The sequence below is a fragment of the Sorex fumeus genome, unplaced genomic scaffold (assembly GCF_029834395.1).
Source record: "Sorex fumeus unplaced genomic scaffold, SorFum_2.1 ptg000042l, whole genome shotgun sequence".
In the NCBI taxonomy this organism is placed as follows: Eukaryota; Metazoa; Chordata; class Mammalia; order Eulipotyphla; family Soricidae; genus Sorex; species Sorex fumeus.
The window spans coordinates 9,466,647-9,490,606 of NW_026606099.1; the positions used below are offsets into that span (position 1 = coordinate 9,466,647).

At 48.1% G+C, this 23,960-nt stretch overlaps 1 protein-coding gene across 24 annotated transcripts; it reads left to right on the forward strand.

Moving 5' to 3' along the window:
• Positions 1-874: 874 nt before the first annotated feature.
• Positions 875-23,413, forward strand: PCBP2 (poly(rC) binding protein 2). 24 transcript variants are annotated; one of them, XM_056120082.1, is made up of 14 exons: positions 875-1,027; positions 1,834-1,857; positions 1,951-1,983; positions 2,338-2,454; positions 4,905-5,036; positions 6,945-7,072; positions 8,156-8,243; positions 10,053-10,145; positions 11,238-11,279; positions 12,704-12,776; positions 13,324-13,362; positions 14,304-14,359; positions 15,875-16,044; positions 23,027-23,413. In XM_056120082.1, exons 1-14 carry the CDS (start codon positions 959-961, stop codon positions 23,061-23,063), a joined length of 1,101 nt encoding a protein of 366 aa, XP_055976057.1. In that variant the 5' UTR covers positions 875-958; the 3' UTR covers positions 23,064-23,413. The 24 variants fall into 24 exon arrangements, with proteins under 24 accessions (XP_055976057.1, XP_055976058.1, XP_055976045.1 ...); XM_056120083.1 differs by having other exon boundaries at positions 14,307-14,359; XM_056120070.1 differs by lacking the exon at positions 23,027-23,413 and adding an exon at positions 18,353-18,719 and having other exon boundaries at positions 6,945-7,073; positions 8,169-8,243.
• Positions 23,414-23,960: the final 547 nt, after the last annotated feature.

Here is a 23,960-nt window from a genome sequence, read left to right on the forward strand (position 1 = left end):
AAGCTCGCTGCCGCCGGTCGGTTGGGCCACGAGGAAGGGAGGAGGGTCCGGGCCGAAGGTGTCAGCGAGGCCAGACACTTTCTCAGACCCGGGTCCAGAGCAGAAATGCTACGGGTCTGGCTCCAGTGGGTGAGAAAGGCCCGTTGCCGTTGTTGGAAACAGCCGCCCGGTCCGTTCGAGCCATGCCAGTGTGGATTGCGTTCTCAGGCTTTCATGGAAATGGGCACGGGGGACGGGAAGATGAATGCTCATAACGCAGCCAGCGGAAGGAAAGATGTTGAACCCTGGTCTATGGGTGCAGTAGGTTTGGGAGAGGAATAGGAGGGAAGGAGACAGACTCGGTCACTTCCAAACGGGAATGTGGAGCACCAGCCTGTGTGGACGTCATTTCAGATCCTCTTTGCAGTGAGCTAATGGAAGTATTCAAAACATTGGCGCCCCTGCTGTTTGAAATTTTAGTGCGCTATACGTCCGATTTCTGTGTCCAGACACTGTCGCCAACAAGAACATGCTCTTGCCAGCATTCAACATGAACTGCCCAGTTGTCCTCACTGTAATTGGGTAGAGGTCTGCCTCACGATGTCCAGGTGCTTGGCCTTGTCCAGGTGCTTAGCCTTCTCTGCCGAAGGACAGCCAGTGCACGTTCAGCAGATCCCTTAGAACCAGTGCCAGTTGGAATACTCGTTCTCTTTCTGAGAGTCAGCGGAAACCCTGCCGTTTATGAGAACGGGCTGCAGAATTGCCTTCCAGACCGCACGGCGGCCTGATCTGGAAGTGGTGGTTAATGCACTTGTCCTGGAAATGTTCAAGTATGCCAGCGGATAGGTTGCCATTTAGGAAAACTTGCTCTGATTTTGGTCACTTTGTATTTCAGATTTTGGCTTTCACCCACCCCCACCCCCGCCAGTGACCAAAGACTTGACCACTCAAAGTCCAGCTCCCCAGAACACTGCTCGACATGGACACCGGTGTGATTGAAGGAGGATTAAATGTCACACTCACCATCCGACTACTTATGCATGGAAAGGTATGTACCAGCTTGGGTAACTGGGTCACGGTAGCTGCTGGGGGGAGGGGCAGGAGGAAGGAGGCATGCATGTTGGCGCTCAACAGAGTAGCTCTGTGGGGCATCTGGTCTTAACATTCCTCCAGCCCAGTAGTTGGGAATGTTCGGGGAAAATGGGTTCGCATTGCCCGGACGTTCAGCAGACCAGGAAAGGCTTGACCAGAGCAGGAACCAAAGGCTGGCTTCGACCTTGGATGTGGTATTTCTTGTGGAGACGACTAGAGCTTGTGATAGGTGGACTCCTCCATCCAAACACTTTTGGGATACTTTTCAGAGATTATGTATTCGGTGTTTAAAATGATTGAAAATAGGGGCTGGAGCAATAGAACAGTGGGTATGGTGTTGCCTTGCACATGGTCCACCCGGGTTCGATTCCCAGCATCCCATGTTTCCTGAAGTGTATCACGATCACGACCATCCTGTTATTCGTCGATTGCCTCGAGCAGGCCCCAGTAACGTCTACTTTGTCCGTCTACATATGGCACTTTAAGTGTATCGCCAGGAGTAATTCCTGAGTGCAGAGCCAGGAGTAACTCCTGTGCATCGATGGGTGTGACCCAAAAAAACCAAAAAACACTAGCACAAAGGTGAATGTTTTTCTTTCTTTGTTAAATTCTCTGGTAGCTTTTTGTGACCAGAGGAAAGTGAGTTCCCCTTGATAAAACTTAGGGGTTTTTTTTTCCATGGTTTTATGCATTTTTTTTTTCCTCGCATGATAATGAACATTTGAATTTCCTTTTATTTGACACTGGTTTTCTCCATTACAGGAAGTTGGCAGTATCATCGGAAAGGTATGACAGTTAAACTTCAACTCAAATTACTGTTTAGTAAAGTCTGGGGTGAAATAGCAATCAGAGCTCATTCTTGACTTTTTCCTCTTACAGAAAGGAGAATCTGTGAAGAAGATGCGTGAAGAGGTGAGTTACAGATTAGAGGGGGTAGTTTGAGGAATTGTTACTACCTTGAGAAGTAGAAAATGGTTAAAACGAAATTCTGTTTAATAAGTCTAGAAGGGGAAAGGTCTCAGTGGAAGCCATTTCTCTGCCTTGGCTATTTGTAATGATAGTATGTTGTAAGTCAGATAGTTTCTAAAGTGTTTTTAGGTCAGACACGGAGCAGTATTTGAAATTACGCTGACAATGCCTTTAACAGTTGTTGGCACAATTTATGAGGGAAAATACATAGGGTGGGGATATGATCTACATACCGCATTTGCTGAGCTCTTTTTTCTCTCTCTTTAAGTCTAACTTCTTGTTCCTCTTCATGTCTAGAGTGGTGCACGTATCAACATCTCAGAAGGGAATTGTCCTGAGAGAATTATCACTTTGGCTGGACCCACTAATGCCATCTTTAAAGCCTTTGCTATGATCATTGACAAACTGGAAGAGGTTTGTTATTACCACTTCCTTTTTTTTTAATGACTCTAGATAACTTTCTTGGGGGGGGGAGGAGGGCCGGGGTGTGGGGGGGATCCCCAGCAGTGCTCAGGGCTGATTTATTCCTAGTTCTATGCTCAGGGGTAGCTCCTTGCGGTGCTTGGGAGCATACGTAGTGCCAGGGATTAATCCCAAAGGCAAGCACCCTACCCAAACTTTTGTTTTTTTATATTAACGAATAGTTTTTTGGGGGAGAAGGGTTTACTCCCGCTTGTTCTTGGAGGACCAGTATGTGTCAAGTTGGTACTCTCTCTCAACACCAACCAGTTGTTTTGAAGACTTGGAGAACCATACGGATTGCCTGGGATTGAATCCGGGTCAACTGTGTGCAAGGAGAGGGACCTACCTGCTGTACTATGGCCCTGACCCTGTCTGTCTCCCTTTTTAAAAAAAAATCTTAATTTTTTGGGTTTTTGGATGACACCCAACGATGCTAAGGGGTCACTCCTGACTCCGCACTCAGAGACTGCTCCTGGCGGTGCTCTGGGCACCCATATGGGATGCTGGTGTGTACACGGCAAACATCCTCTTTGCTGGACTTTGTCTCTGGCCCTGTAATTCTTTTAAAAGTGCTTTGTTCGGGCTGGAGCGATAGCACAGCGGGTAGGGCGTATGCCTTGCACACGGCCGATCCCCAGCATCCCATATGGTCCCCTGGCACTGACAGGAGTAATTCCTGAGTGCAGAGCCAGGAGTATCCCCTGTGCGTCGCAGGGAATGACCCAAAAAGCAAAAAAATAGAAAAAGAGCTTTGTTAGATTACATGTGCTTTGGTTCTGGGTGAGAATGAATCTGCTCTTTAAATCAGGAATGTATTCTAATGCTTTATGCAGATAATTTTAAAAAATATAAGCTGGGAAGTCGGTTCGAAGGACAGGAGCAGATTCTTTGCATTCTCAGTAGGTTCAGTCTCTGACACCGCATGGTCCCCTTAGTGCCTGCCAGGCTTAAGGGCTGCCATCGCCCTCGGTCTCCCACAGTTCCCCTTCGTATTATTGTTTTGTTTTTTGGCTGATCCCTCCCTCAAAAACAAATTTAGAAAATACTTATACATTGTCAAATCGACAAACATTCATGACTTTGGAAACTTTTTTTTTCCTTTGCTTGTTTTTGGGGCCATACCTGAAAGTGGTGCCCAGGGCTTACTCTTGGCTCTGCTCAGGGATCGCTTCTGTCAGTGTGCTGGGGACCCTTTGGAGTACAGGGAATTGAATCTGGGTTGGTCCCCAAAAAATACAAGAAGAAAACAATTCCCAGGTCTAGCTATGGTTTGCATAGATTAGACTATGAAGTGATATGAAAAGGACTTTGTCTTTAGTAGGTTGAATTTTTTTGCAAGAACCATGTTGGGTCCATGAGGTGCTACAGGATTAAGGTACCTGCAGTCGGTGCTGTTGGTATCGCCAGCTTCTCTAGAGTTCTGATCCCCTGTGCTGTGCATCACCAGGTGTGGCTCAGCAGTTCTCCGTCCCCCAAAAGGAGCAAACCAAACTTACATGACTTTTGAGTTTAACGTTGTGGGAAAGTCGGGGCTTACCCACAGTGTACTTGATTTTTGGACCACAGGTCTTGTTCATGGCTCTGTGCTCAGAGGTTGGCTGCCTGCAAGGCAGAGCCTACTTCTCCGTACTGTCACGCTTATCCCTGGAGCCAATATACTTTTAACTTATTTTGGTTGGGTGGGGGGGCAGGAGGGTGGGGTTTGGGCCACACCCCAATGCTCCTGGCTCTATTCGCAGGAATTACTCCTGGTGGTGCTTGGGGGACCATATGGGTCAGTCGTTGAGATGGAACCCAGATCTGCTGTGTACAAGGCAAAGCATCCTACTCATCACTGTCTCACCAGCCCCTTCAGTAGTGATACCAGGCTGTTTTCTGTTTTGTTTTTGCATCACGTCCAGTGATGCCAGGCTTACTCGTGTTTAGGCATCAACCCAGGCAGTGCCAGGGATTGAACCTGGTTGGCAACAGGCAAAGCAAAAGAGCGTTGGCCTCTAAGCCTTTTTGGGAGGGGGGGGTTGCTGGAAATTGAATATTTAGCTCTTTCTGGTCCCTCATTGCGTTTGCTGGTTTTTTCTACAAAGGCAAAATTGATTTGAAACCTGGATTGTCTTACTTTGCCTCTTAATATGTAACTTGATTTTTGTTTAGTGTTTTCTTATGTCAACTAAGTACAGGACTTTCCTCCATGGGCTAATATATATAGGAGAGGGAGAGTGTTGTGGGGGAGGGAGTGCACGTGAAGGCTGTTCCAGGGTGGGGAGGATGGCATATTTGAACCCTTGGGGACAGATCTGGTCGTAATTGCCTTGTAGAGGAAGCGATTTATGGGAGCTCTGGTATCGAAGGTTCTGCTTGAGCTTGTATATTCTGGTGTTCTGAATAATTCCTTCTTTTTGTAGGACATTAGCAGCTCTATGACCAATAGCACAGCTGCCAGTCGACCCCCAGTCACCCTGAGGCTGGTGGTCCCTGCTAGTCAGTGTGGCTCTCTCATTGGGAAAGGTGGTTGCAAGATCAAGGAAATACGAGAGGTTTGTAACTTTTCATGCACACTTAGGGTGGGAGAGCTGAATTACCCCATACATGTTGTGTATTTTTGGGTTTGGGGCCACACGCAGCCATGCTCTGGGCTAACTCCTGGCTCCGTGCTCAGGAGACCGTATGTGGTGCAGATATTGAACCTCATGCTTGTTTTTAAAAAATGCTAGTTTCGGAGGCTTCTGGGGACCATGTAGAACTGAGGAATGAATTGCAGCAGAACACACACTCCTTTAGAGCTGTCTTTGGCAGCAGATCACAAACACTCCCTTAGAGCCATCTCCCTGACCTCGAAATGCTAACAATTGTCTTTAATGTTCACTGTCTTTGTGATGAGGAAAAGTTAGAAAAGAGTCTTCGGGGGAGGGGGCCGTACCTATCAGGAACTGCTCAGTAGCTTTTCTTGGCTGATCTGAGACGTGCCTGGTATCCAACCCGGTAATCGCCAGCCCCCCTCAGGATTTTCTAAGTTAGTCCCCATAGATAAGAATGTGTTGGGATGGAAAGTACGTAGTTGATTCATAATTTTAGAGGGTATTTTACAACTTGATTCCAGACTGAAACGGTTAAGAAAACCTGGGGAAAATTCGTCAAAAGGTCACTGAAATTTCCAGTGACTGCATTTGACCTTTTGTTGTTGTTTTGGTCACACCTCTGGTTATTCCTGGCTCTGCACTCAGGAATCACTCCTGGCAGGCTCTCGGGGCCAATGGGATGCTGGGGATCGAACCCGGTCAGCCCTGTGCAAGGCAAGCACCTTAACTGGTGGACTACCTCTCTGGCCCTGCATTTGACACTTTGTTTTTAATTTTGTTAAGAGTTTGGGCCACACCCACAGTGCTCACACTTACTTCTTGCTCTGAGCTCAGTGTTTTCACAATTTTTGGTGACATTTCCGTGCGGCTGCATAGTCGTTTTTATGTCTAAAGCTATTACAGTTGGGCTGGGGAGAAGGCTGAGAGGAATGAACCCTGGGTTCAGGACCCTGAGCATGGTGTAGGGAGTAGCCTTGAACGTTGCTAGGTTGGCTCCAGTCAATAAATGCGTAAATAACAAACTTGATACATAATTGTATTTTCTTGGCCAAATTCCTAAACAGTAAGGCAAGAATGTGGAAGGCTTGCTGGGATTTTGTTGTAATCGTGTTCTATTTTAAATTCTGGAAATGGTAATGAATTATGGAAACTTAATTGCATCTGGGGATCTGAACTGTATGTCATAATTGGAATGAGGTTGTCTTTTGTTTTTGTTTTTTCTCATTTTTGGGTCGTCCGTGGCGCACAGGACCACTTGGCTCTGCGCTCGGACCACTCCTGGTTGGGTTTGGGGGACCGTAGGCGATGCAGGGGCTCAAACCCTGGTTGGCTGCATGTGCAGGTCAGCGCTCTCCCTGCTGTCCTGTTGCTTTGACCATGGAATGGCTTACTAAAGCTAGTTGGAATTTGAGGACGACCCCTATTATGTATGCCACAAGCAGGAGTTTGTTTTGTTCGTAGATGAATTCTAAGCACCTGAAATGGTGACTGACTGTCACGTAGAAAAGGCCTAAAAAATATTCCCGAGAATGAAAGGTGGTGAAACGGGATTTTTGCTTCATAGCTCCACCAAAGGTATTGTCTAAAGGAATGTGTCTAGAGGACATTTTTCTTTCAGCAGTTAAATTTAGTCTGTTATTCAGGCTTATTTTTGGCTTTTAGAGGCTATTTTATTTTTAACTGTGATTAAACACAGTTTAATCTATCTGAAATAAGAGAAGAGTGGGAAGTGAGAAGAAAGGGGCATGAGAGGAGGAAGGGCACGTGTGTGTTGAACCTTGGACCCTCTGTTTGCCGCTGGAGCATGGGAAGCTTAAGTTGTTTTTCTCTGACGCGCTTTTCCCCTTTTTTCCTTCTACCCCAAAGAGTACCGGGGCTCAGGTCCAGGTGGCAGGGGATATGCTCCCCAATTCAACCGAGCGGGCCATCACTATTGCTGGCATCCCGCAGTCCATCATTGAGTGTGTGAAACAGATCTGCGTGGTCATGTTGGAGGTAAGCCCTCAGGCTCATGCTGAGGAGGGGGGAAGGGTGGCTCTAGGGAGACAGACGATCTATATTTAGGAAGGCTAGAATTAGGTGAAGCTGTTAAAAGTCTCCCGTGGTGAGGGGGTGGGGAAGATGTTCGCCGAGTTGATAGTTTCCCCGCCTTGACTTACTGTCTGAGCAAAAATAGAAACGATTAAGCATTGATTTTCTAACCTGTAGTATTCCAGGAGAATCACAGTATTCTAGGGGAGCCTGTGTCAGTTGAGATTTACTAAATAGACTGGACCACAGTTGCTTTTTGGGATCTAGGTTAAATTGCCTTTTGGATTATTTCACTCTCTGCAACGCAACTGATTTTTAGAAAGATGGTTAGGAGGCAGAATTGTGTATGTATCCATTCTGGTGTTTCTGAAATAACTTGAGATCCTGGCCTATGTTCTTTATTGAAAGCAAAATTTAAGAGAAGCCTTTTGTAGAATTGTTACGGAATTGGCCCCAATGGGAGCTGCGTGCCTTTTATGTTGAGAAAGAAAGTAAAATTTTCAGATAGAGTTGGAAAAATAATGCTTGTGCTTCGGAACTATTTATGGATATGGTTAATCCTGGGCATCATTTAGGTTGCTTTCATTGGCCCTGTCCGTATTTCGGCCAGAGTGTAAGATGAACGAGTGTGTACGTACACACACAAAGAGGGTTTTCATGCTTGCGAGGAGCTACTTGAAAACGTGGCGATAACAGCCCACCTTATTACAAGGGAATCTGAACTGGAGCTAAAGCAGTAGGACAGCAGGTCGGCGTTTGCCTTAGATGCAGCTGCTTGGGCCTGGATCCTCTGCGTCTCTGAGCGCCCTTGGGTGTATCCCAAAACCAAAACAAACAAACCGAGAAAGAGTGCCTATGCACAGACGCCTTAACTGCTTTCAAGGCAGTAACTGTAGATGGTTTGAGATCAGATCTGTGAGATAATGAGATAGAGATAAGGTAGGTGAGGGGGTGGGAGTGTTTTTTATTTAACTGACCTGTGTGAGCTTAAGCCACACAGCTGAAGCAGCTTTGAAACCTTATCTCTTTTTGTTTTTTTCCCCTCTGACTCTCTCCCAGTCCCCTCCGAAGGGCGTGACCATCCCGTACCGGCCCAAGCCATCCAGTTCTCCGGTCATCTTTGCAGGTGGTCAGGTAAGAAACTCTTATTGGTGGGCTAGACTAAGCGAGAGTCATGTTTGAAATGTCAACTTTGCCAGCAGTACACCAGGCCACTCTGCATGCTTGCTGAAATTCTGTACTCTGGTCATAGTTTGACCTGCTTCCAGGTTTTTTGTTTTGTTTTTGTTTTTTTGGGTGTTTTTTGTTTTTTCTCTTTTTCTTTTTCGGTACCGGAGAAAGCTATGAATGCCAACCATTATTTTTTAGCAGGCATGGAAGTTTTGTAGGCACTCTGAAGAGGGGATTCCAGGTGGGTTGGGCTAGAAGATTCAAATTGCCTTGCAACTACTCCCCGTCCCGCCCCATCCGTGCTTTTTTGTATGTGGGATTTTCTTCAGAGGTAGCGGAGTTGGCTCTCTGAACGATATTCTTGGATGGTGGTCTCAAAAGTGGGAGTTCCTGAACTTGAGTGTCCTACAAACTTCCCCTTCCCTTCACCTCACCTCCCCTACTCCTACCCCCTCGCCCCCTGACTCCAGTGTGTGACTCCCACCCTCACCCCCCACTCTCAACCTCATGAACACTGGTTCGAACTCACCTGGCATAACTGAAACCAGATTGGTAAGGGTGCAGTGTGTAAGAAGGCTAGAAGTGGGGAGAGCTTCCTGGGCGGTGGTGCTTGTGAGCTTTGGAAACAGAGTCAGGACACAGAAGTGCCTCCTTGGCCCCTCGTCCTCTTTCCCCCCCAACTTCTGGTTCTTGGCCTATGGTTTATTTGAAGTCAGGGTTTTGTGGTGGGCACTATTGAGCATCCATGAGTAGTCTACGTTTTGTTGGTTAGCACTTGAGAAATAGGTCAGTTTTTAAGAAATATTTGGTGTTCAGGTTAAAGTAGTGATTTAGTAGCCGTCTAAGCCGAGCACATACCTCAGAATACCTTTTCCCACGAGGGGATGACCTGCTCTGAGCATTTTTCTCAGCTAGTGGCGTCTTCTTTGGAAACGTGAACTTGGAATCCGTCCCATTCACATTCTGTGGAGTTAGCGTGCAACTGAGCAAGTTTGGGTCTAGGTTTGTGACGTAGAGGGAGTTTTCATCAATCAGACATCTGCAGTGTTACGACCTTGCTTTTAGCATTAACTAGTTTTACACTAGTTTGGTGGAGGGACTTCGAGGCAGGTTGAGCAAAAGTCTAGAGTCAGGATACATAGAGGGGCTAGCCTTAGTTTTCCCTTTTCCCTAGAAACTCCAGGTTCCTGCTCCTTGTCCTCCACTTCTGTTCGGGGTTGTAAAGTGACCCGTGCTGCTGTGTCGCAGGGGTCCTCTTAGAGCTGGTCTTTCATTCCCCTGTCCTTCCCTTCCCTTCCCTTCCCTTCCCTTCCCGGTTTCCCTTTCTTACCTCTTCGCTTCCCTCCCCCCCCCCCCTTTGTTTGGTTGACCACCCTCGAAAAGCTTGCAGCTTCTCATGAGTGGCCCTGTCAAGGACGGCCTATGCTCACCGGGCCTTTTTTAAGTGGACGTGATCATGCGACGTCCCTCGATGGACCTGTGGCTCTTGTTTCCTTGCGAGGTTCGTTTTGATCGCACTGACCAGTGGCTGGCATCAGCTCTGTCCCTACCCCTTCGTGCTCACTGAAAGTAGCCCAGATGCACAGTGTCAAGTCGCCCGTAGGTAACTTTTTTCCTTTTTAATTCACTGATTGCAGCTCGTTTCCAATTGTGTTGTGAGCTCCTTTTTCAAGGAAAAGGAACAATTAAACGACTTTTTTGTGTGAGTTTCATGCTGGTGACAAGGTGCCGGATTGACAGCCCTGGAGACTGAAATCCTCTATTTATCCACAGGACAGGTACAGCACAGGCAGCGACAGTGCGAGCTTTCCCCACACCACCCCGTCCATGTGCCTCAACCCTGACCTGGAGGGACCACCTCTAGAGGTGAGAGGGGATGTTCAGTCTCCAAGGCTCACTCAATCCTTCCGCCTCAGCCGAGACTGCCAACACGCGGGGGCCGGTGGCGCTCGTGATTTTTGTGCTGTGGACGCCACCTGTCCACGGGACCCGGACTGACCCCCCACCTCCTTTCACGCAGGCCGCGTAGCCCACCAGATGGTAACACCAACTTTTTTTTTTCTTTTTTTCTTTTTTTTTTCTTTTTTGTTGACCCCTCTTCCCCGTCTCCCGCTCCTCCCCGTTTTCACCTCCCCGCCTCCACCTGGGTGCACTTTTGGGAACAGTGGCCACTGCGACGCGAGAAGCTTTCCGTCCTGTTACGCAGCCACTACTCCCCTCCCCGCCCTCCCGTTCCTCCTCGTCCCTTACCCCCACTGCCCTGAAGATCCCAGCTCCCGTTTTGGGAGGTTGTGGTGTGGGGGAGGGGGGTGTAGGGGGAGCTGCAAGTGCCTTTTGTGATGGAGGGGGTGGGAGGAGAAGTCAGGGCTTGGAAGGCTGAGTGTGTGTGTGTGTGTGGACGTGTGCGTGTGGACCTGTGGTCATCGCCTAGAGCTAGGGACCCAGCTTGCTTCCAGTTAAGGAACTTAAACCAGATGCAGAGGGAGACGATAGGGGAGAGGGAACTGATGCAGAAAACGCGGCCTAGGTTTGTTGCAGATCCAGACCATTTGCATCTAAGATGGTGTAAGGGTTGGGCTGGTTGCTGGAGCAGGCCGTCGTACTCCTAGACTCTGGTGTGTGCAGGGAGAAGGAAGGGGGGGCTTGGAAAATCGAGGCATTGCTTAATCCCAGAGCCCACATTTCCATTGAGACACAGATGATAGTTTGTCTTGGATTGCAGGGATTATGATTCCTTTCATAGGCTTCCCAGAATAAGTCATCGTAGTTACAGTCCAAAGAAGGCCAACTCCGGTCTGGCTATGTTTGTGAACTGCATCTGCTGCCTCAATCTCTGGCCTCCCCCTATTCTCTAGTTCGATTCTGGCTTCCTGGCTAGTTGAAATCTGTCTTTTTCCCCCCCACTGGGTGGCTGTCCGCGATTGGTTTTTAATAGGAATTGTTTTCCTCCTTTTGTAGGCCTATACCATTCAAGGACAGTATGCCATTCCACAGCCAGATGTAAGTTTTGTTTTCACTTGTTTTAAAAAGCTCCCTCTCGTCTAAAATTTTCTCTCCTTTCTCTCATGTAGGCAGAAGTGAATTGGGTCTTAAACATTTATGTTAAGTTACTTCCCTCAAAAGGTGAACCCCATATTTTGATGACTTAATCAGGGTGTAGTAGTACCTCGTTTACGTGTGATCCTTAGAATCTCATAAACTCTGCTTTCACTCGTTTCAAATTAACTTTCCTTTTGAAAAGAAAAACGTTTTACTGTATACTGATGATTTGTTATCCCCGGGCATGGTTAAAATTGGCAGTGAAGTCTGCTTCTGTATGGAGTCCTTCTTGTGTTGGGAGTTGGAGCTTGGGTTTGTCCTTGCGTCCGCCTCAATCTGAGGCGACAGTTTAAAAGGCTGGAGGTCTGGGGAGATGGGCTGAATGCACGCGTTGCACGCAGGAGGCCCGGGGTTCGATTTATTTGGTCTCCGAGTAACCCCTGGCGCTCTCTTGAGCACAGAACTGGGATTAGCTCCAGCACCATACGCTCTGCTTCCCCCACCCCAAATTAAAACTACCTAGAGGAGCTGGGGAGACCGTGCAGAGAGCTGTGAACACCTGGGGGGGCCCAGGGTTGATACCTGGTACTGCATGGTTCCCTGGTGGCATAGTAGGGGGTAGCTCCTGAGTACTGTCAGGTGTGGCCTGAACCTTCCTGTGCTTCCCTACCCCTGTGGAAGGATGGGGAATTGAGTTCTGAACAGGGGGGAAATAAGCGACATGTTTGGGGTTTAGGCTGAATACCTCGATGATGCGCACACCTCCCATTCGAAAAGGACATCTGCACAATGCCATGCCTTCCTAATCTTTTCAGGTGCTGGTCATCAGACTTGGAAGTTGAGATGGGCTCTTGGTTAGTGCTAGGCCCCAGGCGGGCAGTAGACGGGAAGAGGAATGACTTGACAGCCAGGGTAGCCGATCTAGAGGAAGAACATTGTAGAAATGGGGAGGGGTGGGCGGGGCCAAGCTCGGTTCGGTGGTCTCGATCTCCTTGCAGTCTCCCTGCCCCCTGCCTCCTTCCCTCCTCCCAGTATTGACAGAGTCCTGCATGGTGTATGTTTCCTAGCACCACTGCAGTTCGTTTACTTAGGCTGTCTGCTTTTCCCCGGGGCAACTGTTGCGCTGGCTGCAATCTCCTTCATTAAGCAGCTCCCAAGGGGCTGGTTGGGGTGCTGTTGTTGCTTCTCACACAAAGTACATTCATTCTCCTGGGTTGATCCCCTTTATCTTTCTAACCCTTATCTTTCTGTTCTTCCCATCACCAGAACTGGGACGTAAACCCCAGCCTGACCCTTTCGTAGTGTAGTCGATTTTGCGGATTTTCAGATGTGAATGTGCTTGATCTGGCTCCTTGCTGATGGCAGCCTCTGTTTCCTCCCTGCAGTTGACCAAGCTGCACCAGTTGGCAATGCAACAGTCTCATTTTCCTATGACGCATGGCAACACCGGATTCAGTGGTATGAATGCCTCCGTGTTTATTTTTCTTAAGGTGTAGTACAAGACAGAGACCAGCCCCAAGGTCTCAATTTGACATCTGTTTAAAACAAAGCTTTGATACCCAGCATCCCGCTGGTTAATACTTGACTGTCTTCTGTGGCTAAACGGAAGGAGGTAATGTGTTTGTTAACGTGATTTTTTTCATTTGGGGTGAGTTGCTAAAAAAAAAAAAAGGAAAAAAGTTGCCCTGGAAGGTTTGGGGTGAGGTCTGGGGATGCTTGTCAGGCAAAGGGTAGGCTGATATTCTTCGAACCCATCCTCACTGCTGCCCCTTTGATCTGATTGGCACCCCATTTCTCTCCACCTAATCACAGACCTGGGTAGAGAATCCATTTGTGCCGAATTGTGTAGTGTTTTTTGGTTTGGTTTTGGTTTTTTTTTTTTTTTTTGGTTTGTTTGTTTTTTTGTTTTTTTTTGGGCTTTTTTTTTTTTTTCTGTATAAGGAATAACTTGTCCGGTAGGGTTAGGATGAGACCACCAAACTCATTTTCACTTGTATCTTAACAGGCATTGAATCCAGCTCTCCAGAGGTGAAAGGCTATTGGGGTAATGATTAAAAAAAAAAATCTGTAGTATTCTACTGTTATATTAATAAACTGGTGGGAGTCTTGTTTCACTGCCCATGAACCATACCAGCAACATGCACATGGCAGAAAGGAGCTGAGAGAGCACAGGGGTGGGCCTGACGCCCCTGAGGGTCCCTTGATGGATCTGGCCAACCCTCTTGTAAAGACGTTAAAAGTTAGCAGCCACAGCTGAGAGCAGGATTAGCCTTTGAGTTAGCTGGCCTGGGTCCAGTCCAGGTATCATCATCCTAGATGGGTGTGGGTGTTTCCTGATCAGATTTTTTTTCTTTTTCTTTGGAAAGCAAAATAAAAACCAGGACAATTCACTGAGTAAAAGACAGGGAACAAATCTGGAGAAATGACGCTCTGTCACTTGACTACCATTTCATTGTCTCTCACCTTCGAGTTCAGGACAGGATTGGGAGAGGACGTGTTAAGCCGATACAGGGTGTATCTCGAGCTGCTCTGTGTATGTGCCGAAAGTCCATGGTACCTGATGAGAGGCAGTAGGCATGATACTGGCTCTGGCGCTATGAGCGTCAGACGTGCGGTCGAGTCGAAGCACCACAGTAGGCAGTGCAAAGCAGAGAAGTAGTGAACTCCGAATCTCTGATTAGATTCTGGTCCTTTTTTTAGGGCTCGACATTCCTTTGCCCCTCGCCTCCATCCCTTACACTCTCATAGGCTGGGCTTTACAGGAAATGGCAGGAAATCAGCTCTTCTGGGTGTACAGAAGAACCTTTCCAGCACTATCTCTGCGTCCCTCATCCCCTCTTTCCTCCTTGGAGGCTGTCAAGTTAGTGGTGAATCCCAACAGCCAATGCTGGGTTTCCAGTTGGTTTTCTTCTGTTAGGTTAATGTGCAGTCACTGGGGACGTGTGTGCCAAGCATTGAACTCTCTTGTTCTCTTCTGTCTTTTAGCAGGTTTGGATGCATCTGCTCAGACTACTTCTCATGAACTCACCATTCCAAACGACGTAAGTATGGTCATCTTCGATCACGTAAGATTGAAAGTCGAAGTTCCTTGACATCTCAGTCTAGACTTTAGGATGCCAACTTGGAGTGGGGGGGGCTGTTAGGGCCACAGCTGTGCATGATCGGGGTCCATATTTGGTGCCAAATCTGGACATCTGCCAAACTAGAGGAAGGCCTGTGCAAGGTATGCTTCTGAATATCTCCCCGGCCTCCAAATTAAAATAAATGGACTTTTCTTGATCCTGAGTAGTGATGAGGAAATTGATAGCATCATGCCTTCCGGGTTATTTTTATCATGAGACTGGCTACATTTGTCTCAATAAATTCCTCTTTGGGGACTTCCGAGAGTACTGGGAGATAAGACGCTTGCTTGCCTAACTGGTGGCCGGTCTGTCCAGGTTTGAGCCTGCACTGCATGTGGCTCGCTGCCCAGAGCCAGGAGTAGTAGTAGCTCGAACTCCGCAGGGTGTGGGCCCCATCCTCCCCTTCTGGAAAAAAATTCAACAGATTCCCTTTTGCCTTCTGAAGCCCTGCTCATGAAGTGTAGTGACCCTTGGATGTTACTGTTTGTGTTCGAAAGTTGCTTGCTAGTCACCTAGATTCTTTGAGAATGTTACTCAGTATGTTGTTTTGGTGCCACCCCCTGCAGCGCTAAGGAGTGACTTGGTGTTGGGGGTGGGGGGGACCGACCGCAGTCATGCATAGGAGCGTGGGCGCCACCCCATTGTGCTCTCCCCGCCCCCTCTCGACCGCGTCCTGTATGCTGTGCCCGACGGAGCTCAGAGGCTGCCCCTCCTGTCTCATCTCCTGGCAATTCTGACCCTAATCGGAATTCTGAGGTCACTGATAACCTTTATTAGTTGTTATTAGGGTCTCATACTATGAATCGCAAACATGGATTTATTTATTTACTTTTGCTTGCCATGGTCAAGCTTTGTAAATTGGCGAAAATTTTTGTCAGTAAAATTCTGGGAAGGGTTCACATGTACATCTTCAGTGTGAAAAACTGAGATACCCTTATCTTTTCGTCCTGATGGTGACCAGATTTTTGTCATCTTGGCTCTGCATTCCATTGGAGTTAAATACTCTGGCAGATGAGCTGAGGATCTAGGATTCAGCCGAGTTGGTTCTGAAGTGATCCGAAAAAATGGAGCAAAAGTTGAAATGCAAGGGCCGGAGGTCCTAACGTGGGTCACGTGTTTGCCTAGCATGTGGCCAACCCTGGTTCAATTCATGGCACCGCGTAGGATCCCCTCAGTCCCGGTAGGCATGACCCATGTGCACAGCCAGGAGTAAGCCTTGAAGAGCACCACTGAGTGTGACCCGAAAACAAAAATGAAGAATCAATATGCAGTCTGTTATCCACAAGTGTCTTAGAATCGTATATAATCGATGTGCATGTATAGCTTGTCTGCTTACGCTGTAGCTGATTGGAAGAGGGGGGTGGGTTTCTTTGAATAAGCCATGCAGCTCTTGATACCGTGTGCCTTACTTGTTTTTCTTTTCCCCCCCTTAAGTTGATTGGCTGCATAATCGGGCGTCAAGGCGCCAAAATCAATGAGATCCGTCAGATGTCTGGGGCGCAGATCAAAATTGCGAACCCAGTGGAAGGATCTACTGATAGGCAGGTTACCATCACTGGATCTGCTGCCAGCATTAGCCTGGCTCAATATCTTATCAATGTCAGGTAAGGTACCTATTTCTTGCCTTACTGGTGCCAACACAAGTAGTGTGTGTTGGGGGAAACTACAATGAGTTGTTAAACGGGGGCTGAGTCTGGGGGATGGGAAGTAGGATGGGTGGAAGTGGCAGAGTATTTTTATAAAACGCAGTAGCCTTTCTAGTGTAGCAGAAACGGTAAGCGGAGTATAAAGTTTTGCATGGGGACTGGAAGATGGAACCTAGTTGCTTGGCAAATTGTGGCGTGGAGGGGAGGGGAGGAGTTGGGGGTAGGTTTCCGTGAGTCCAGTGCAGTGCTCTGCATGCTTAGAAACTAAGGATACTTAGTATTCATCTGATGTGGACTGATACTTCTTGGACTGTTGGGGGTTGATGTGACATAGCCTCTTAGTGAAAGTAAAATAAGGACATGATGTGACAGCAAAGGATCTTTTGAGGGGAGTGGTAGCCATTTCCAGTTATTGTGAAAACATCTATTTTTCTTGAATTTTTCTCAGTGTGTTCAGAGAGGGCTTGTGTGTGAAAGCCGAGGGACAGAGTTTGGAAAGGGGCCTCGTATTTTGTTTCCCCACTCCCCGCTATCCTGTCTTGAGTGACTTTCTGGGAGTCGAACCTTCTTTCACAACGTGTGCTTAAGTTACGTGCTTGATGCAGCATTTTCCGAGGGCCTGGCTTTCCTGTTCTGTAGTCTTGGCTCAGCTTCTCCAGTTGTGCTTTTTGAGTTCTCGAGTCTGGTGTGAAGGAAAGGAGGTCTGTTGTGCTTCTCCTGACTTTGCTGTGGTCGTTGTTGCCCCTAGAGCTCCGTTACCCAGTGTTGGTTTGAAGTTTGGTCAGAAGTAGGGTCACGTCTTGGGGTGAGCTTCCTGTGTGGGACGGTCTGTCCAGATGTACTTGCTTGTGCTACTAAGTAGCACTTTGGGTTCTTGGTTCTCTAACTGCTAGTGATCAAGTGCACGTAGCCCCAGCTGAGCGCATTTCTTAATGTTTGGGGTGAAATGGTTTTGACCTCTGCATAAAGAAAGGTCGGCCATTTATTATTTGGAACGGGGGCATGAACCATTAAGAAGCTGGAGATTTTTCTTTTTCTTTCTTTCTTTTTTTTTTTTTTTTTTTTTGCCTGAACGGGCTTGTCCTGAATGTTGTCTGGCAGTGTTTGACCATTCAACCTGCTTGCTAGCCCCTTACTTAGGTCAGTCTTCGTTACTCGGTTATAAGGAAGCAGGACTTCACCTTCGTTTCTTTTCTTGAGTTGCTCTTGAACGATCATCCTTATTGAAAGACTGGAAGTTTGGTGGAAGCATCCGATGGAGCTACTTTAAGACGTGGATTTATTCCGAACTGTTTAAAAGGTTTTAACATCAAAGCGAGGAACCGTGCAAGACTAAGAGATTTCTTCACTTCCTCATCTTGCCCTGATTAACTTCGAGGAAAAGCAAACTGGTTTTGTTACTAGGGATCATAGGCCAAAAAGATCTGTGAGCATTTTGAGTCTGAGTCTTTAGGAATTGCAGGTAATCCTGTATTTAGATCATTGAAGTGGTACCTAACGTATTTTTGTCAGTATTCGAGTTTCTCCTCCATTTCTCTAAGACTTTTATGTGAGCGGTGTGGTCACACAAAAAAAAGTCAGGGCTTTTTACTGTCACCATCTCCCCTCCCCACAGAAGAAGTGAGCTTCCTTGTTTCTTATCTACATTTTTGTTTGAAAATGCCAGATTCTTTGAAGGTGCTGACATATTTAGGCTCTCTTTGGTCTCTGCATTCTGATACTGGTTAGTTTGTTACAAAGCTGGAGGCAAACTGTGGGTTTGCTCTGTTTGTTTCCATTAGCAACTTGGATTTTTTTCTTCGAAATGGTCAACGATATTTTTCCTCGCTTGGAGATTGAGAAGTGGTAGCCTCTAATTTCCGTTTTTTGTTTATTTGGTGTTGGGCCACCTTGAGTATTCCTCTGCGCAGGACTTGGCGGGGGCATGTGGTGCCAGCCTGGGCCTCTTGAATGTGACGCGTGTGCTCGGACCCACTGAGTTCCTGGCTTCCGTTGGATCAGTGTGTCGGATTCCTGGAAGTTGGTGCTTTCAGGCTGTAGCTTTTCCTTGCCTGGAGCAGTTTCGAATAGTGGAGTTGGTCAGTACAAGCTTGTAGAGGGTGGGAACAGATGGGCATCTTGTCACCAGTTGGTATGTATCAGGCCTTCCTAATTGGCGACTAGAGTCACTGATTGAACTGAGTCGGTTTTTGTCCTGTACTTTGTCCCTTTTGTGGTCTTCCCTTCCACCCACCCTTTTTTTTGTTCCTTTTTTCCTCTGTTACAGTTTAGAAAACGCTAAACCCTCCTCCCAGGCAGCCTCCGTCACGATCCCTGACCACCTCAGCATCAACCTCTCTCAACCCTCCACCCCTTCTTCTTCTTCTTCCTCCTCCACCACCACCCCCTCGCTCGCCACAGCGGGGACTTCCGACGCACCCTCCAGCCTCCCCAACCCTCTTCCGACCGCCCCTTGTGTCTCCAGTCTGCTTGGCATGAAACCCATCCCTCTCCTGGCTCTAAATGTTGTGTCTGCCGCTAAGGGTGCCGGGGCTTCAGCTGCCACCACCAGCGCCTCCGCTGTGCCATGTGTCACTAACAAACTGAAAGGCGAGAAACAGAGATTCTCCCCCTACTGAGTGCGGGTCTGAGGCGCCCCTCGAGGAGTTCTTGGTTTCTTTTGGTTCCTTTGTTAACATTGGTGAGCACCAACAATTGTGAGCTTGTGACGTTTCCTTTTGACTGCGGTGTGGCGGGGGGCGGGCGTAAGAGGGTGGGGGCCGGGTCATTGGTAACCGTGTTAGGTAGAGGTCATTTCAGCCGAGTGCCTGTTCAGAGTCTGAGTTGTCGAACCCTTTATCTTAGAGCCGTAGTTCTTGCGCGCTCCCGTTCTGTTACCTTTTTGTAGCTTGATTCTGCCTTGCAATATGACAATGTGTTAGGCTCTGTGTTATCCAATAAAAGTTTCTCCGTTAACTTTTTTTAAAAGTGATTTACTGGTTATCAGCAGGCCTTCTTGGCCAGATCTGTGTTTATAGCTGTAATAAAGTTGCCACAGTGAGAACCTTAGTTGACTGTGTGCTCTGGAGGGAAAGAGGGTGGGAGCTTGTGACCTGTGGCCCCAATAGGAAGTGTCTGCGGCTGCTTGGGGACTTGAGGTATCTATCCCTGGGTTAACTTGATGTAGTTATCAATGGTTCCCCGCAAGTGGAGATGAAATCCTGGAGAAAGAGTCCAGCAGGTAGGGTGTTGGTCTTGCAAATCACCAACTAGGTTCCAGCCCTGGCACTGCACATGGACCCCTGAGCACTCGGAGGGTCCGTACGCACAGGAGCCAGGAGTATGCCCTGAACATTGCTGGGCATGGCCCCATTATGGCAAATAAAGCCAGAGGGATTATCAGATGATTGGCAAGAAGCTTCGTGAGTGTGGAAGACAGTTTCTCTGTCTCAGATGTCTGTCTGCCAACAACCGCAGTAATAAAGGCGTCTACATCAGACTTTGTTTGAGTGACCTAGAGTGGGTCGGGGCCTAAGAAGATAGCGCAGCTTTTGCATTCCTCTCAGAGGAGTCACTCCTCTTCCTGTGACAAGGGGTCGATTTTGGACAGCCGGCCTGTGACATGGGCCAAAATTTCACCGAACTGGGGCCAGAGCCATAGGACAGTGGGTAGGGGGTTGGCCTTGTGCTTGGCTGACCGGGTTTCGATCCCCTGCTCCCATATGGCCCCTCGAGGCACTGCCAGGAGTGACCTCTGAGCATTGTGACCCAAAAAGCTCAACACACAGAGATTCACGTAATCAGCCACTCGCCCTGAACCAGCGCTGCTGAACGGGTCCCATGACTTGAATTCCCGCCCAGCGTTTTCTCTGTTCATGGACCCTCGTCACAGATTCGGAAAGTATATATTGGTCTGGAAGGAACCTTCAGGATCGACTGGAGCTCGCCTGTCCAGATTTTTTTGACAAGTCTTTGAATTCACGACCGCCTGAGAGACTAGTGAGCACTAAAAACTGTGCTTTACAGTTAGACTAGTGCCATCTTCCGAAATCTTTTCTAATCCCAAGGCCACAATTTTTCTTAGAAGAGTTGAAATGCTTGGGGCGGGAGAAATAGCACAGAGGGTAGGGCGTTTGCCTTGGCACGTGGCCAACCCGGGTTCGAGTCCCAGCATCCCATATGGTCCCAAAAAGAGTTAAAATGCTGTAGGTATAGGAGTAGGTCGCCTCTTTAACCTGAATCCCCTATTGCCAGGGGATGAAAATAAGCTTTGTCGGGGCTGGAGCGGTAGCGCAGCGGGTGGGGCGTTTGCCTTGCACGCAGCCAACATGGCCGACCGAGTTCGATTCCCAGCATCCCATAGGGTCCCCTGAGCACCGCCCGGAGTGATTCCTGAGTGCATGAGCCAGGAGGAACCCCTGAGCATCGCCGGGTGTGACCCAAAAAAGCAAAAAAAAAAAAAAAGAAAAAGAAAAGAAGCTTTTTCCAGGATATTTGAGAGCAAGTGTCGAGAGTTTTTCTTTTTAAAACTTTCTTATGTTTATTGCCCATGCATATTGCAATACATTATCTTAGGTGATAAGTCCTCTCGGTGCCAAATTGGGTGTATAAATTGGTGTTACTCATTCATAAATTAGTGTTGCTCATCTGCCTAACTTTGTCCAGAGGGATAAGCACTACATTCTCAAGAAAAGTGATTTTTTTTTGTTTTGTTTTATTAACACTACTCATTCTAACCCTCTACAAAAGCCAAAAAAAAAAAAAAGAATCTTGGTCTAATTCATTGTTCTTGGTGAACTCTCTTAACCTGGTGGTTCGAAGAGTTCCAGCTGGGAATGGGTTCAGATGGTTAAGGGGCCGGCTATCACTCCCACCTCAAAAAGCTTTTTTTGTGGTATAAGGATCAAGCCTATATTTCCTGCATGCACTTTGCCACCACTGAGGCACCTCCCTGGACCCTTTTTTGTGCAAAAAAATTGGAGCTTCATGTGTTGGATGTCTATCCTGGGTCTCCCACATGCCAAGCCTGTGTTCGAGGATTTTAAGCAGCTCCTGGTGTAATTTGGGAATGGGCTATTGGACCATACCTGGTGGTGCCGGGCAGGATGGGGGGAACCATTGGAGTGTCAGGGATCGAACAGGGTCAGACTCCAGTGTGGCTGGCACCTGCTAGCTCTGCGAGCTTTGTAGTTCTGATGTTTCAGGGGCGGGCTGGGTCTTACCTGGCTGTGCCGAAGGATCACTCCAGTCGGTTCGGGGGGGGGGGGGGGCATATACAATACTAAAAATCTAACCAGGGTTTGCTGCCTGAGAGTGCCTTATCCCCTGACAATCACCTGCCTTCTAGGGATCCTCAAGCTTGTAGCACCCCCATGTGGTCTTGCTGCCCGAGGATTTTTAACAGTGACATCTGGTTGGGTTCCTTTTCTCTTGTACCCTGTCTCTACACACAGACCCCTTCTCCAATGTGGTCAGATGTGGGCAGGCTCTTTGTGTGTGTGTGTGTGTGGGGGGGGAAAGCACCTGGCAGTGCTCCGGGGAATGCCCTACCAGCCGTCACGTCCCTGGAGTTGATCGACTCCAGGCTCTCCTCAGGGATCGCTCCTCAGCAGACCTGGGGAGCTCTACAGGTCGGCTGTGTGCAGGGCGAGTGTCCTGCCCACTGGTCATGCTCTTACACAAGTTCTAGACTGCTCTCCTGGTGCCCAGCGTTCAGACTTCTTATGTTCTTGTTTCGTTGTTGCTTTTCTTCAGTGGGTGGGGGCACCCCTAGAGAGGACCAGGGCTGCTTCCAGGCAGCGTGCTTAGGATCTCTAGTGGCGGCATGAGGGAACCAGACGGGGCGCTGGGAGTCAGCTGTGTGCAAGGCCAGCGGCTCACACTGGGCACATTGGACTTGTCCGGTTCACCTGACTCTAGCCCCTCTTTGTATTTTGGGCCGCATCCGTAGTGCTCTGTGCTCAGAGACCACTTTGGGCGGGAGTTGGGGGTAAACTAGGGGGTGCCAGGGATTAGCCTGTGTCAGCTCCCTGTCGACTGACTGTTGCTCTGGCTCCTCTTCTTGTGTTTTTTAATTTTAGCTTATATGCTTTACATTGCCTGAGGCCATCCTATTTTGAGGCCTACAAAATTCTGTCCTTACAGCAGGTTTTGATGCCAAGTCCAGGATTTTATGCTGATTCCAGCTCCATGTATAGGGAGTTCTTGAACGATTTATTTTGGCTTCCACTTTCTTTGGGGGGGGGGAGGTGGCACACCTGACAATGCTCAGGGGTTAACCCTAGGGGATGCTGGGGATTGAACCTGGTTTGGGTGTGTACAAGAGAAGCACCCTAGCACACTGTTACTCTCCAGCCCAGGGGGAGTTTTATTTGGGGGTCGGGGGAGGACCTCCCAAGGGCTCTGTGCTCAGGGGTCGCTCCAGGCATGGCTTAGGGGACAATATGTGGGCTGCTGGGGATGGAACCTGGATGGGACACACTAGCCACTGGGACATTTCTCTGCCCCCGGGTTGAGTTTATTCTTGAGATAGGTCCTTGCTGTTCCTTTGCAAAGTCTTTAGCCTTTCCGGAGGTGCGGTTTGAGGACAGCAGTCTTCACTGGTTGAGAAGTTCATTAGATAAGTCAAAAAGAAACACTACTTCCGCGAATTGTGAAACTCTCAAGGCGATTTTGCGTGTGAATGCTCTTGAGAAAGTGTGGCCGTCTCCCTCAGACCCACAAGCAGTCATTGCTAGTACCTGCTGGTTCGGGCCGACGCGTATGTCCCTTAATGTTCAGAGAGTTTGTCTTGGGCACCAGGGTCGCAGGGGTCACAGTGGTGCTTGGTCACACACGGGCATTTCAAATGTCTTGGTGTCGGATCGTGTCTGCGCATCCCACCATTTGGGCGGAAGGTTGGAGGTGAGGTGGAGCCGGGCTCTCCGCGAACTAACTTTTCTCTTGTGTATGTGTGTTGCAGGCTTTCCTCGGAGACGGGTGGCATGGGGAGCAGCTAGAACAATGCAGATTCATCCATAATCCCTTCTGCTGTTCACCACCACCCATGATCCATCTGTGTAGTTTCTGAACAGTCAGCGATTCCAGGTTTCAATAGTTTGTGAATTTTCAGTTTCTACACACTTTATCATCCACTCGTGATTTTTTAATTAAAGCGTTTTAATTCCTTTCTCTGTTCAGCGGTTAATGCTGAAATCCATATTTAGTTTTATAAGCTTCTCCCCCCCTTTTTTTGGCTCATGAATTTTTTTTTGTTTGTCATGGAAATGTAAGAGTGGAATATTAATACATTTCAGTTTAGTTCTGTAATGTCAGGAATTTTTCAAAAAAAATTAAAAGATGGACTGGAGCTTTTTCTTTGTGAATAGAAACTGGATGCCACAGTGATTCATGTGGGTTTTATTCCTGTTGTCTTGCTGTTGTTTTTGCACCTTTTCCCTCAAGGACATGGACCCTGTCCGGTTTCGAATGAAGCCTTTATTCCAGTTACGACGCGTGCTTTTTGCCGCTCCATCTTTTTTGTAACCCCCGAACCTGTTTGCATTGAAGCTTGCGTTACAGCGAGCTGACGACTCTGGCAAGCTCGTGTACTTCTGGTCCAGATTCCTGAGTCTACCAACGTGATTTTCCTAGGAAACATCTGCGCGGTCGGCAAGCATTTCCACAGGGGGCGGCAGGGGTGCACGTGCACACACACATGAATCAGTTCGGTGCATATTTGGGATTCAGGCTGCTGGGAGTGCCCCACTGTTCTAGCTAAGTGCTCAGTCTCGTTTTTAATAGTTCTGAAGTTAGTCTCTCCATGGTAAGAGTTGTTTTTTTAGATGTTTTGTACCGCAATTTATTAGAAGTCTGCATAGCAGACAACGTGACAGATAAATACTCAAAGCGATCCT

What these genes read in the sequence shown, in the direction of transcription:
- PCBP2 (XM_056120068.1), top strand. Translation starts at nt 959, where the DNA reads ATGGACACCGGTGTGATTGAAGGAGGATTAAATGTCACACTCACCATC. An exon ending in TCATTGACAAACTGGAAGAG is followed by an intron (nt 2,455 to 4,904) that starts GTTTGTTATTAC and finishes TTCTTTTTGTAG; the next exon opens with GACATTAGCAGCTCTATGAC. An exon ending in AGATCAAGGAAATACGAGAG is followed by an intron (nt 5,037 to 6,944) that starts GTTTGTAACTTT and finishes TCTACCCCAAAG; the next exon opens with AGTACCGGGGCTCAGGTCCA.